The sequence below is a fragment of the Petaurus breviceps genome, unplaced genomic scaffold, assembly GCF_028583685.1.
Source record: "Petaurus breviceps papuanus isolate PSGF00001 unplaced genomic scaffold, PetGlider_PUasm1.0 90977, whole genome shotgun sequence".
NCBI classification, from domain to species: Eukaryota; Metazoa; Chordata; class Mammalia; order Diprotodontia; family Petauridae; genus Petaurus; species Petaurus breviceps.
Window position 1 is genome coordinate 18,120,091 of NW_027187391.1, and position 15,429 is coordinate 18,135,519.

General features: G+C 34.1%; 1 protein-coding gene across 1 annotated transcript in view; it reads right to left on the reverse strand.

Annotated features, from left to right (window-relative positions):
• Positions 1 to 15,429, reverse strand: part of LAMA2 (laminin subunit alpha 2) — an 831,335-nt gene that overhangs the window by 581,745 nt on the left and 234,161 nt on the right. The window contains exon 4 of the mRNA XM_069077437.1: positions 955 to 1,197. Coding sequence (XP_068933538.1) covers positions 955 to 1,197 — 243 coding nt within the window. The remainder of the gene's footprint in view (positions 1 to 954; positions 1,198 to 15,429) is intronic.

Genomic DNA, 15,429 nt, shown 5'->3' on the forward strand with positions numbered 1-15,429 from the left:
AAAGGATAAAGAGGTTTTAGGAGGTATCCAGGGAAGTAGATGTCTAACTTGAAAATGCGCCTGGAAACTAGTTCCAAATATAAGCAAAGAGAAGCTATAAAGGGGCTCTAGAATGAGGGCAGAGGAAAGGATAACCTAGTCATTCAAAAAGAGTGACCATGAAGCCTAGACTTGAGGGGAGGAAAAAACCTCATGATTTGAATGGTGGAAACATTTTAAATATGCTGATCAATGTTTTTAACAGCACGCTTAAGATATCAAGGATGTTGGTCTTTCTTTGTGGCCTACCTAATATTCATTTAGTTTGTACCATGAGAATCCTTTGTACTCTCTATTTCAAACTATGGATTCTTCAGTGGGCAGTACAAGGGAAGAGTATCAAAGAATAAATGAAAAGGAAAAGGTTGTAAATACTAGTTGTCTTAGGAGAAAAAGAGAAAATTTCTTTTATCCCCAGATGGTAGAAGCAGAAAATAAAGCAAGTATTAATGGAATCCAACTGGAGAAGTTGCTATTTGTTCTCTACCCTTGGGGTTATATTTCATTACAGTTAGATAGGTATATATTCCATCTTCAGAATAGGCACGTATAAATTTCAAATGAAAGAAAATTATCTTTTTTTTCTTCAAAACAGTTTCATAGAAAACGGTTATACATTCATCTTCAATGACACACTCCAATCAATAATTCACTATCAGAAATTTTTTTTGTTAAATTTAAGTCACTCAAGTTATAACTCATGGCCATTTCTTCTTGTCTGGCCTATGCTGAAATTGTAACATTTTCTCCATGGATTTACCATAATACTATTCAATCTACCTTTAAAAATTTGAATAACTAGTTTAAATGTGTCTGAGAAATCTTACGCTGCTTTTGTAACACAATTAAAGAACAATTTGATTATCTCTAGGGCCTATTTTGCCATCTCAATGAGAGACCCAGAGACAGTCTTACCTCTCCATTTTCCAGGGGGTGGATCTTGGAATAAAATGAAGTGCATATCACCTCATCATCTTTTGCATATGATGGTGGTCCAGTGCGTGGATAAATGCCATAGCGGGTTAGGCATTCTGTGTCCGTGATAGCATGGTACTGCCATGGTTTGTATTCAACACCATCTAGAGAGCGTTCCAATATCCAATTTCCAGGTCGTGGTGAGTTCGCTGCTTTTACAATTACATATGCAATCTGAAACACCTAAGGAATAACAACAGCAATCAATCAACGAGCATCTATGAAGTCCCAGTTGTATACCAACACTGTTAGTCTCTGGGGATGCAAAGACAAAAACGCAACAGAACCTTTTTAAGGAACTTATGTTCTTTTGGGGAGACAATATTATTCACACATGGCTAAGTACCAAATAAGCACATAGAAAATAAATGTAAGGTAATTTGGTGAGGGGTGGGGTGGGTAAGGAAAGGCTTCCTGCAGGAAGAAGTATTTGGACTGAGCTTCAAAAGAAAAAAGTCAGCTAAACAGTGACAATGGTAAGATTCTAATACATTTCTTCTACCACCAGGTCCAAGACTTCTTCCACTATATTATACTGTCTCTCAGTAGTATGAGAATGATTGAAGATGACAGTGAGAAAGAATCAATAATGATAGTGCAGCAACTGAAGGTTAGGCATGTGAGCCATATATCACATGAGTATTATCACGTGATATAATCAACGAAAATTATTTACAGCCTTAGGTGTCAACTTCATTTTGTCTTTTACTGTGTTGTGATATGTAAGGAGAATCAGAAACACTGGACATCTGCTTTTCTGCAATTGTTCTTGTCTTGACCATATGGCTTGAGAGGGAGTAGAAACTAGAAATGGGTACACTAAATTAGGTTAGTAATGTGGTAATATAAATAAGAGGTAATATCACGACCCATTTGACAGAGATTTTTTTAAAATTTAATCTCTAAATAGTGCCTGCAGAATGTTAAAGTACATTATTAACATTATAGTATGTCCAGTTTCCCTTGTGAGCACCAACTGATGTGCAAAAAATGATATCACCCAAAGATATGTTTATTCAATAAAGTTTTATTGAAATGAAAACTGAAATGAAATTAGGACTTGAACTGCAAATATTGTTAGTTGCAATCACAACCTTGAACAATGTTTCATCACTTGGGGACACAAGTTTATAATGTTCTTACTCTTCAGTCTGACTCTCTGTGACCCCATTTGGCAAGGATACTGGTATGGTTTGCCATTTCCTTCTCCAACTCATTTGACACATGAGGAAACTGAGGCAAAGAGGGTAAAGTGACTTGTCCAGAGTGACACAGCTAGTAAGCATCTGGGTCAAGATTTGAACTCAGTAAGATGAGTCTTCCTGACTCCAAGACTGGTACTCTATCCACTGTGCCACTTAGTTACACTTCAAGATTAAAAAGCATTGAATTAATGGTGGGAGTTGTTGTTCAGTCACCCAGTCATGTCTGACTCTTCATGACCCCATATGCAGTTTTCTTGAAAAAGATACTGGAGTAGTTTGCCATTTCCTTCTCCACTGGTCTAGGCAAACTAAGATTAAGTGACTTGCCCAGGGTCTTACAACTAGTAAGTGTCTGAGGCTGGATTTAAACTCAGGTCTTCCTGATTCCATCCTCAGTGCTCTATCTACTGAACCAAAGGTGGAACACCCTGGTTTTATCTCAGATCTGACTTGGAAAAATGTAGAGCTTCTCTTGGCCTCAGTTTCCCAATCTCTCTGAAACTGACCTTTTCCCTAACAGAGTGATTATGGATAAGAACTATTTACATGTTTGTTGTCTCTGCAAATACTTAAAATAATGTTTAATATCTTTCTTTATAGTTTACATCTATAAAAAAAAATAGAAAAGAAAATGAACTGGAAAGCATGGGTGAACCATGAAGAAAAATAAAGACAAATGGAGATATTAGTTAGAGGGCCTTGTTTATGAAGCTGCTCAGTGAGTAAATATGAGACCCGCTTCTCTTGAAACTACCAGGTCGATTTATGGCTTAGCAGCTTCTGTGTTGGATCAAGATAATAAATGAAAATCTATGAAGAGAGGCTCTGCTGCTGGAAACCCTGCAATCTCTTTCTATAATTCAATATCAAAATACAGTGTTAAGTGACATAAAATAAAGAGCACCCACTGACTAAGAGAATTTAAGAGGAATCCCACTTCAAGGCAATGTCCTTCTCTTTCATTGTATTTCCTTTGAACTCATTTATATCCTATTCTAAATGAATAGGGTGAGCTCATGTGTAGCATTTAGTAGGAATAGGCTTTATAGGTGGTCAAACAACACCAATGATAAACCACGGTGACTTGAAAACTTCATAGAATCAGAGATCTATTATTTAAAAGGACCTGCAAAGCCGAGTAGTTCAATTCCTTTGTTTTACACCCAATGAACAACAACAGGGACTGCTAGGTGGCGTAAAAGATAAGAGTGCCCAGCCTAGAGTCAGACTTATCTTACTAGCTACGTGACCCTGGGCAAGTCACTTCACCCTGTGTGCTTCAGTTTCTTCATCTGTGAAATGAGGAGAAGTAAAATGGCAAACCACTCCAGTATCTTTTCCAAGGAAACCCAAAATGGGGTCACAAAGAGTCAGATATGACTGAAACAACTGAACACAAAATGACAATAAATTGATCAATACGTAACCATTTATTAAGTGCTCGCTATGGGCCAGGCCATCATATAATACTTTGAGGATGCCAATGAGGACACTGTGGCCCAACCCAATCCAATCTCCAATCCAATAAATATTTCTTGAACATCTACTGTGCTCCAGGCACTGTGCTAGGTGCTTAGAATACAATTAATAAAAAGAAAGACTGTCCTGTGATCAAGGAACTTACAGTCCAGTGGGAGGGGGTAGGGAGACAACACACAAAATAGGCAGGAAATTAGAGGAAAGTGAGGGGCATAACACTGGGGCATCTTGTTCCATATAGTTGAAACCAGGCAGAGAAGGAGATAATGATTTGCCCAGAGTCAAATGATTATACCAGTCGGATGAAACTTGAACTCAGGTTCTCTAACTTCATATCCAATGTATGAAAGTATGGTTTACATGTTTACTTTAAATTTTAACCCTGACTTTTTAACCACTTTTAATGACTCTAGGAAAATAAATTTTTAAAGCAGCTATGTTTTTGTATCTTCATATACTCGTTGCAAAAACTTTCCAAAAATATATATATATTTTGCTTTTTGGAAGAGGGAAGGCAGGGCAATTGGGGTTAAGTGACTTGCCCAAAGTCACACAGCTAGTAAGTGTCAAGTGTCTGAGGCCCAATTTGAGCTCAAGGTCCTACTGACTCCAGGGCTGGTGCTCTATTCACTGTGCTACCCAGCTGCCCCTAAAAACCTTATTTCTAAAGCCAAATTCACGCAGGCCTAAATATGAATCAAGCCCATCTTAGAAGTATAATGTTTTACAACCAGGAGAGCAAACATTTATTATGGTAAGTATTAGGAACAGTGTGATATGCTTCCCAGTTGACCTATTTGTGAAGCTTCATTAAACTAGAGTAAAAGACTCCATAAGGGATGCCAAACTGGCCCAATTCTTAACTAATTCAGAACATCTTTTCACTTTTGGCTTTTGAAATGAAAATTCTAGAATCAATTTTTGAACAAGGTGAAATATTTGACATTCTGCAGCATTAGAAGGGACATTTAAAAAGTTTTGATTTTATAAAATGACACACAGAGAGCTTATTTCCAGATTTAATACCACAGACTCCAAGTAAGTATTCTGAAAGGAAACTCTCTTTTTCTAGTCTCATGTAATCTCATTCAATCAAACCACCTTGTCCTCTAAAGGATCAAAGTTTTCTTACCTGGAAAATGGTAGCAAATGTTGTACTGTTTGGAAATTATTGTTGAAAGGAGTTCTTATTAAGAGCTCCAGGAAGAGAGAGGTTTCTGCGTAACACATGAATCAGAGAAAAATAGATCCACACTTTTCTCATCAAAGATTGCTCCCCTAACAATGTGAACAGATTTATGTGAACTTTAGTACCTTATTCTGAGCAGAATAATTTTAATGTAGAAAGTATTTATTAGTATTCAGTTCAAGGACTTGTTAAAGGTAAAGTGTCTGGCCATGCTCCCCTGAAAGCACCTTGCTTTCCAGTCTTGAAGCTCTCTAAAAATGCTGCCTTGGGACATCATGGTACCATATTCTTTTATGAAGTCTTCTGTAACAGTATAATTTCACTTGATGAAATGTGTTTTGGGAGATTATGTTTTGAGGGAAAAGACATATTATGCTGCAAAGCTCAAGTCAACGGTATACTCTTTTCTTTCCAGACTGAAGAGAACCATTCCATTTTGAACAGAAGGAGTTTCTAGTATGTATCTAATCCAGAACCCTGGATTAGATATCTTCAGTGAAGTCATCAATGTTATCACTGTCACATTGGAGGTAACTGAATAACAATTACAACTCAAACTGATTTACAGTTATAATGCTGATTTTCCTGCATCTTATTTATTCCCTCTAGAATCCCCAGAAATGACAACCTTACAGCATAACTTCCAACTTCTACCTCGTATTCCACAGAATCATACATTTTGAGTTGGATACCTCCTCATATTACAGATAAAGAAACTGAAGACTAGAGAAATTAAATGACTTTTATCCAAGACCGCACACACACCAGACAAGTAAAAAGGGGCAGAGCCAGGATTTGAACACATGTCCTCTGACCTCAAAATCAGTGTTCTTTCATCTGTGTCATGTATAATTCCATTTCTGTTACCCATTAGGTAAGGGAAAGGAAGATTCCTTTAGGATTTAAGAATTCTTAGCTATTGATTAAGTTGGTACTCTTTTACAACAGAGTTTAGGAATTGTTAGTCTGAGAAGAACATAATTAATTATGATCTAAAGATTTGGGTTTTCATGGTATTAAAGACTCGAAGAAACACTCAAAAGTCACTGAATACTCTACCTCAAGCCAGAGTTACACACAGAGCACTGATTAAGAAAAGCTGTGATATATAATTATAAAATCCCTAGAGGATGGTGTGAGAGCATTTTTATTTAAAAGGTATTCTAGTCTTTTTAAGTAAAGCTGTACCAATGGTTTGCCATGTGATCAGGAAGAAAATGACTTTTATCCTTTTGTACTTCAGTTTTGTCATCAAGAAAATGTGTCATTTTACCTCAGAGTAAGGAAATTAAGATTAATAAAGGTTATAAAGCAATATTAAGCTACTGAAAAATGTCAAGTTTAAACATGTCTAATAATTGATTTCTCGGGGAATTTTGTGCCCCCATATAATTATATACTTTTGAAAGAAAAAAAAATGAAAATTCAAGCAGTTAGGTGGTACAGTGGAGAGTGTCCAACTCAGAGTCAGAAGACTCATCTTCCTGAGTTCAAATCTGGCCTCAGACACTTATTGGCTGCGTGACCACAGACAAGTAACTTAACCCTGTTTGTCCCAGTTACTTCATCTATAAAATGAGTTGGAGAAGGAAATGGCAAACCACTCCAGTTTATTTGCCAAGATTAAAATTATATGAAAGAAAACAAATTCCAAACCATCTTACATATATCATCAACACATTTATATAGTACCCACTATGTGCTAGGCACTGTGCAAAGTGATTTTCAAATATTATCTCATTTTAATCCTCACAACAACTCTGGAAGGAATGTGTTGTTATTGCCATTTAAAGTTGAGGAAACAGGGCAGCTAGGTGGCACAGTGAGTAAAGCACCGGCCCCGGAGTCAGGAGGACCCAAGTTCGGTTCCGGCCTCAGACACTTAACACCCACACAAAAAAAACTAGCTGTGCAACCTTGGGCAAGTTACTTAACCCCAATTGCCCTCAAAAAAAAAAAAGCAAAAATAAATAAATAAAGTTGAGGAACCTGAGGTAAGCAAAGTTTAAGTGACTTGGCCAAGGTTGACAAAGCTGTTATTGTTTAAAGCAGAGTCAGGTCTTCCTGATTCCAGGAACAATGCTCTTATCTACTATACCAACTAGCTGCCTCCTATTTGAGTAATGGCAAGTTTGGAGTTCTTTTTATTAATTTGTTTTTGGGGTATAGATAGATAGACAGACAGACAGATAGATTTTATCTATCCACACATATCCCTAAATGTATGCAAATGCAAATGAGGATGCAAATTATACCCAATCTATTCAACTTTTATTAAACACTACAATGGACCAGGCACTATGCTGTCTGAGATATAATTAACAATAACAACAAAAAAGACTGTATCTGCCCTCAAGGAACTTATAGTCTAATAGGGGGGTAGATAATACACAAAAAGAAGCAGGAAATCATAGGGGACCCTAGGAGGTATCCTATTTGGTGAAATTTATATAATAATAATATATTAAAGATTATATTATACATAATAGGTATATACATATATATGAGTGTGTGTATGTATGTATATGCATATGTATATCTGCACACTATTTTAATCTGATCATTTCATTTACAGGGATTGTGCATTTCTGGAAAAAAAATTTCCAGGAAAAACCTCATAAAAAGAATATTTGCTTCTTAAAAGCCTAAGAACTCCCTGACAATATATTCAAAACTCACTTCATTGAGCCTCTTTTGAAATGTTAAGGAATGTTATTGTAACACTGTTAACTTTAAATTACAGGCACCAACTTTTTCATTTGGGTGATAAAAGTATCCCATTCCAATACACAGAAACGTGAGTCTGATTTGTGACAACTATGAAAACAGATTTGCTCTATGCCCATTGCTGAAAATTCATCTCAGAATATGGAGAAAAATACATTAACTCTACTTGCAAAATATTTTTTATTTTTGTCTAAAACACAATCCATTTCTACCTGTAGATTTTAAATTAAGTGGTTAGGGTTTTTTTTTCTTTGAAATTTTTATTGATGCCATTTGTTATTACAACAGTCAATTCTGAACATATGCTTCTTCTCTTCCTAGGTAAACATCCTTTACAACAAAATTACAAAATAAAGAGGGAAAAAAAAGCAGTTCAGACAAACCATTCAAAACATAGTATCTGACAATACATTCTACATTCATTGTCCACCATCTTTGCAGGGAAGCAAGAAAGGAACATTTTTCTCCACTTTTTTCAAGAACCAAGCTTCTCATTATAATGATACATTATTCATTTTATTGTTCTTCCTTTTATGTTGTTGCAGGCATTGAGTATATAATTTTCCTAGTTCTGCTGACTATAATCAATAGCAGTTATAGGTTCATAGATCTAGAACTGGAAAAGACCACAGATGCCATCTAACCCAGTTATCCCATTTTACAGATGAGAAAATTCAGGCCCAGGTAGGTTAAGTGACTGACCCATGATCACACAGTATTGTCAGAAAAAGGATTTGAACCCAGATCCTCTGAAATCACAGACAGTTCTCTTTATGTTGTACTAGGATTCCTCCCTGGGGCAGCTAGGTGGAACAGGGGATAGAGTACTGAACCCGAAGTCAGAAAGACCCATCTTCATGAGTTCTAGTCTGGATTCAAACACTTATTAGCTGTTTGTGACCCTGGGGAAGTCATTTAACACAGCCTGCCTCAGTCCCTCATTTGTAAAATCAGCTGAAAAAGGAAATTACAAACCACTCCATTATATTTGCCAAGAAAACCCCAGAGTCATGAAAAATCAGACATGACTGAAAGGACTGAACAACATGCTACCTCCCCATAACATAATGCATTTGTATATTTCCTGAGAATAGGTTCCATGTTGTCTCTAATTCTTTGCTACCACAAAAATAATGTTACTGTTAATATTTTGATATATATAGAGAAAAATTTTCTTTCTGTCCTAACCTTCTTGGGGGAAGATGGTTAACAGTAGGATAGCATATTTCTGTCAATTGGTATGGGTAGGTTAGTACCTTATTTAGAAAATTCCAAAATGCTTTGTAGAATGGTTGAATCACTTCCAAGTTCTACCAACAGTATATTACTCTGACCATCTTTACAACCCATCCAGTACTGACTACTTCCATTGGGTGTCATATTTTAAAATTTGTTGTATGTAAGATGAGATAGCAGGGGGTTTTAATATGCATTTCTCTTACTGGTAGTGATCAGGGCCAGTTTTATAAGTTAATAGTTTGATTTCTTATCCTCGCTTCATTAACTTTGTCAATCCAAAACTTTTTAAATTTCATGCAAATGAAATTATATTTTATGATCTCTTTGATCCCTTGTTTGATTAAATATTTCCCCTTAGCCAGAGCTCTGAAAGGTGATTGACCTTGTTCTATTTTTTTGGTAAGATTTGAGTTTTTAAATTTATGTCTCATATCCATTTTGAGCTTTTGATGGTATATAATAAATTGTTGATCTCAACCTAATTTCTGCCAAGTTCTCTTTCAGTTTTCTTGTAGCTTATTTACCTATGTTTGCAGAACAATAATAATGAGTTATTGCCCTCAATTTTTGCTGCTACTTGTATAGTCTTAACCAATCATTTACTTTTCTATCTTTTATTGCAGTTAAATAATTTTGATGATTACTGATTTATAACATAATGTGATATTTGGACATACTATTTTGAACTCATGTCTATATGTATTCTATTTTTTCTCTTGATATTCTCAACTTTTCCCCCTCCAAATTAATTCTGTTAATTTTTTCTCTAATTCTATAACATATGTCCTCTGTTATTTTATTGTCACAGTACCAATTCTGTTCATTAATTTAGGTGGTATCTTTATTTTTATTATGGTGACATGTCCCAACCACAAGCAATGGATATTTGTGATATTATTTATTTCTTTAAAGTGTTTTCAAACTGCATTTATGTAGGTCTTCAATGTGTATCTTTTCAGATTAACTCCCCAAGTTATATCTAATATAATAGGATGTACTTTTCATTTCTGTGCCTGAGATTTCCCTTTCTAGTAGCTCCACCTAGATTTTATTGTGGCTATATAGAAATACTGATAAATTTCATGGATTTATTTTGTATTTCCATTACTCAATGATACTACAAATTGTCTCAATCAGTTTCTTTGCTGATCATCAGAGATTTTCTAAGTCAACCACCATGTTTGCAAATAGGGATAATTTTGTCTATTTAATTTATGCCTTTATTGACTTTCTTTTTCCTTATTCTTACTGATAACATTTCTAAGACTATGTCAAATAACAGCAGAGAGGCCCTCATTGTTTCAACCCTGTATTTATTGGGAGAGTTCCTATCATTTATCCTTTGTAAATAATGATAGTTCTTGAGTTTTGATATATACTTTTATCATACTAAAATATGACCCTTCTATGTCTATGCTTTGTGGGTTTTTAAAATCATTTTTAGTATGAATATTTTCCTTTTGAAAAGGATTTTCCTACAAATATCAACATAACTTGGGTTTGATGTGTTTTAATATGATTAATTACACTGTTTTCTTTATCTTAAACTATCTTTATATGTTTCGTAGAAACCCAATCATAAGTGAATAATTTGAGGGGAAAAATGATATAAGATGCTTAACACATTTCCTGGCATAAAGTAGATGCTTAATTAATGCTTGTCCTTTTCACCTTTCAATAATTATGGTTAAGGGGGCAGCTAGGTGGCGCAGTGCGTAAGAATACTGGCCCCGTAGGCGGGAGGATCCGGGATCGGTTCCGACCTCAGATACTTAACACCCACACAAAAAGACTGGTCGTGTAACCTTGGGCAAGTTACTTAATCCGAATTGCCTTTTTAAAAAAAATAATTATGGTTAATAATTTTACTGAAAAAAATTGCATATATATTCATCAGTGAGATTGGTCTGTAGTTCTGTTTACTTGGCTTTATCCTTCTATAGTGTAGCTATCAGAAGTATATTTGTCTCATAGATTATAACTATTTGAATATTGGTATTTATTCTCTGTGGGGGAAAACCTAGATTTGGAGCATAGTACAGAATATAGTTCTCATTCACAGGGATTAGAATAATAAAAAGTATAAATTTGATATCCATAGTCCACTGGGGATTTTCAAGCATAAAGAAAGTAACTCAGCTACTGGATTCTAATTAGAATAATATGTGTCACTGTGGAGACTAAATATGAAGTGAAGCTCCCTCAGTTTGCAATGGAGAGGAAGAGGGATGTGGATTGTTTAATAGGAAATATATTAACTATTATCATAATCATCAACAAAAACTCAAGTTTTTGCTCTGTTCAAGGCAGGATAGTTTCTTTGTCTTATGTGCAAAGAAGATTCAAGGGCAGTTGCGAGAAATAGCCTCTGCTTTCCAAGATTTTACTATAGCAGTTGGAAAACTCTCTGAGCATCCCCACTTCAGAACATGCCTATGGATATCCCCATTTCCCCATGCCTAGAACAATGCTTCAGCCACCCCAATCTAGTTCCAACACTAGATTATGATCAAGATTGTCATTATCATCTACTGACCAAAGAGCTCTCTTACATGTCATAACAATCCCATTAACTGAGGTTTTTGTCTATAAAAATGAGTAGTATTTGGGTTGTGTTTTCACAACTACTAGAATAAATAGTTAATTCTAAATTTAATACCATGTTACACATTAATATGAGCTCAAGACAATCTTACCAATAATTCTTTTAAGAGGAAAGTTCATTCTAAGGGGCACTGTTAGCACAGGGAGGAACATCATTCCTATAAAGAAATCATGTTAACTAATGCATTTTGAAGTAGAATGAGCCAGAAGCCCTAAGTCCAAGTAAAGTATTTAGTTCCCAAGGCTTTATTGGGTTGCTCTCATTTTCAATACTCTTAGCTGTAGCTAAAATACTAGTTAGCATTTTATCTTTCACTAGAAATTCCCTTGACATCTATTCTTCCCCTCGCATCTTTCTCTCTCTCCTGTTCGAAGCAATCTGTGATTTCAAAAGACTGACCTTCCTCCTGTGAACAAGTCATTCACACAGCATGGCTTTCTATGCCAGTTACAGGCAAAAGCTGCCAGGCCGAGCCTTCCTATACTACAAACCAGTTTTTTGAATGAGGCCATCAAAGAGCATAATATTAGTGTAAATCAGAGGTAATCAAAAATTTGACAATGCCAAGCTTGCCATCTAAAAAGTATTGTCCCTAGTGGAATACCTATCATTCTCTTTGTTTTTGAGCTTCCAGAATTATCACAAGAGAATCCATGCATCCTCAACTTTTATAGAATTACAGACATAAATCAATTACATTGATTCAAAGTATTTGATATATATTGATAGAGAAGGCTAATGAGGTGAAGAATAAAATAAAAACATTAGTAAGGTCAAAGAACAATAGCATAAATGCAAAGGAACTTTCTGATCATTATTATGAGGTTTTACCTACACATATTACCTTACAATATGTTCATTTATTCAATTTTTAAACAAGTGCATGTAAATTCCAATTGCAGAGTTCTTATTTCTGTATTGTTAAATGTAGAAGTTCTTATAAGGCCTGACAAATCACAGAAGACATCTCTCTGGCTGCCTCAGATTAGACATGGCATCTGGTAATGGTCAATTAATACTTAGAAACATCTTCTTATCAAATATTTGGTATTAAGAATCTTATCAATTGTTTTAGTTATTAGATTAAGTACAGGATAGCAATGTTGTCACACTTAGAGAGAGTAATGTTTCTGCTTTTAGACTTAAAGCTAAAAACTACATCACTGGACTCTGAGAAAGCACTGAAAGAGAGTTTGTATTGGGCCCTCCCTCTCAACTTGTGAGTTGAAATGAATACCTAATATATTTGTTAGTAATGATAATAATAAATATTGAATGTTTTTATTAGCAAGGATAAAAACAATATTGTTGACTAGAGCAGCAAATCTCACTGAAATAACTGAAAGTCTGTATTCTTGTTGTTTTGTTGTTGAGAATTTTTTTATCATCAACTTTGTCACCCCTTTTGATCTCCTTTTGAGTTTATATAATATACAGTATCATGTTTCATCCATTTAACATATGTAAATCCATAATATCCAATATTCCATAATGGTGTTTGGCATCCAAGTATCCAAATGATAAACTGAATTTTTAAAACTTTTTACCCAATTATTTTATTTTTGTTTTAAGTTTCATGTCTAGTAAATGAATTAAATAGACTAGACACAATAAATGATTGATGATAATGATCTTAAATAAGTCAATCAATAAACATTTATTAAGCAATTACTATGAGCTAGATACCATATTTCAAGTCCTTTATGTTAGTCACTATTTTGCAATCGTTACCACATTTTCTGAACCACATATTAAATAAAATATTCTCTAAGGTTATGCTTGGAAAAGGCTTCACATTTGCAATAAACATTAATTGATGATAGTGCTGATGATGATGTAGGAACCAAGTTGGTAATTAAACTAAATTGCTGAGAAAATCATGTTTTCCGGCTCAATATTACAAGCATAGGGTTGCAGATACAGTAAATAATATTAAGGCAGGCAGCCAAATTAACATCTAAATTGTACATTTATGGCACCTTTTGAGGCTTACCAAAAGCCACTCCACAAACTGATTTGTTTGTATATAGTAAGGGAAGCTTGTAACAAAAGCATGACCTAGCTATTAGGAAATGTTTATTATAACTCTTTTAGTAGGAAGGTCTTCTCATGCTACACTGTATATTAAAAGGTTTTAATTTTATGTTGTGTTCATTGTGTCAGCTAATTTGAGACTAATTTACCATGACCTTCCTAAAGCAACTTAGCTTTAAAAAAAATATCAAAACATTTTTTAAATGAAGTTCAAGTGTTTTGACAAAGAGGTAAAATTCTTTTTAAAAATTTATTTTGATACAACCTGCTAAAGCTTTAATCCTCTTGCCATATTTCTCCTTCTCAGTTCTCTTGAATTTGAAATTAATTGAAGCACTATATTAACAACATCATTCATGCCTAACAAGTTAAATTATATGAAAAGTTCTGGAAGAAATGTTTAATATTTAGCTGTTTTATTTCTAATTAATAATAAGATCTTAAGTTATTTTGAAATTACTAAGGGTTTTTTAAAAATCTAGAGAATTATTTTATAACTCACTGTTATTCAATTAATATATTTTTTTCAGTGTTAACCTAGATTTAACCTAGGGAATGGAAACAAGCCTATACTTAGGCATACTGCCACCAAATGAATGCTGCCTGCTTAGGATAATAATTGCTACCACTAATAATACTTATTCATGTAAAAGTGTTTGCAATGATCTTGTGATGATTTATCATTTATCAATTATTTTATCATTTGAATCACAATAACCCTGGGAAGTATGTGGAATTGTATCCCGCCCAATATACATGAGCAACTTTAGGGTCAATCAGGTCAAATGCTTTGATCAGAGAGATATACAGCTAATAAGATTCTGGGGTATGATCTGAACGTAGGCCTTCCTGATTCCATGTCTTGTACTTTATCTACTACCCTAGAAGTAGATAGTTGGCATAGTAGAAATATTGTTGGATTTCAAGTCAAGAATATATGAATTTGAATACTGGCTCTGACACCAAAAGAGTTGTGTAACCTTAGGTAAGTGACAACCTCCCAGCCTCAGTTTCCTCATTTGTAAAATGGGGATAGTCATAATTCAGGGGTGCTTTGATGTTTAAATGATATAATAAGTGTAAAGTAATTTGCAAACCTTAAAACACTATATAAATGTTAGTTCCTCATCACTGGTATTATATATATATGTAATTGTATATTGGTATATATTATACTATTATTGCTATTATTATTATTATTATTATTAAATCTAAGATATAATAGCTAAACTTGCTTCAGGAGGAGATAAAATAATAGATTCATAGAATTTTAAATCTCACAGAATATTTGATGTCATTTAATGCAATCTCCTTACTGAGTGAATCAGGATGAGAAAACTCACCTCGTTGGATCTCAGTGTTTTTCATCTATTTTTAGATTTTCTCTAAAGTCTCTTCCAGTTTTATGATCTATGATCCTGTGATCATTTTACAGATAAGAAACAGTCACAGAGAAGATAAAGTCAGTCAGCTAGTTAGCAGCAGAGCTGGTCCTACAGCACAGGTCTCATTACTCAGGGAAAGATAGATCTAATATATGATTCTGTTTCTGTGTGCTTTATCTTTCCAAATACAAATTTCAAAAAAAAAAAAGAAATATTTACACTGGAAAATAATTTTTTATTTAAAAATAAAGGAATAGAAATAGTAATATGTTCATTAACACACCTTATAATGATATTCCTATAATGTACTGGTTATTCTAACATTATATCTTGAGTTATTTGTAACTGCTAACTTTTTTTTTTAATCTAGGAGAAAAGTGTTTTATAACTCACTATTATTTAATGAATGAATGAATGTGTGTATGTTTCAGGGTTAAGATTTTTCATCACTAAATTAATCCAAGAAATAGAAATGTCCATATTTAGGTACATTACCACCAAATTAATGTTGCTCACTTAGGATGATAATTATAATAATAAATATTTGCCTAG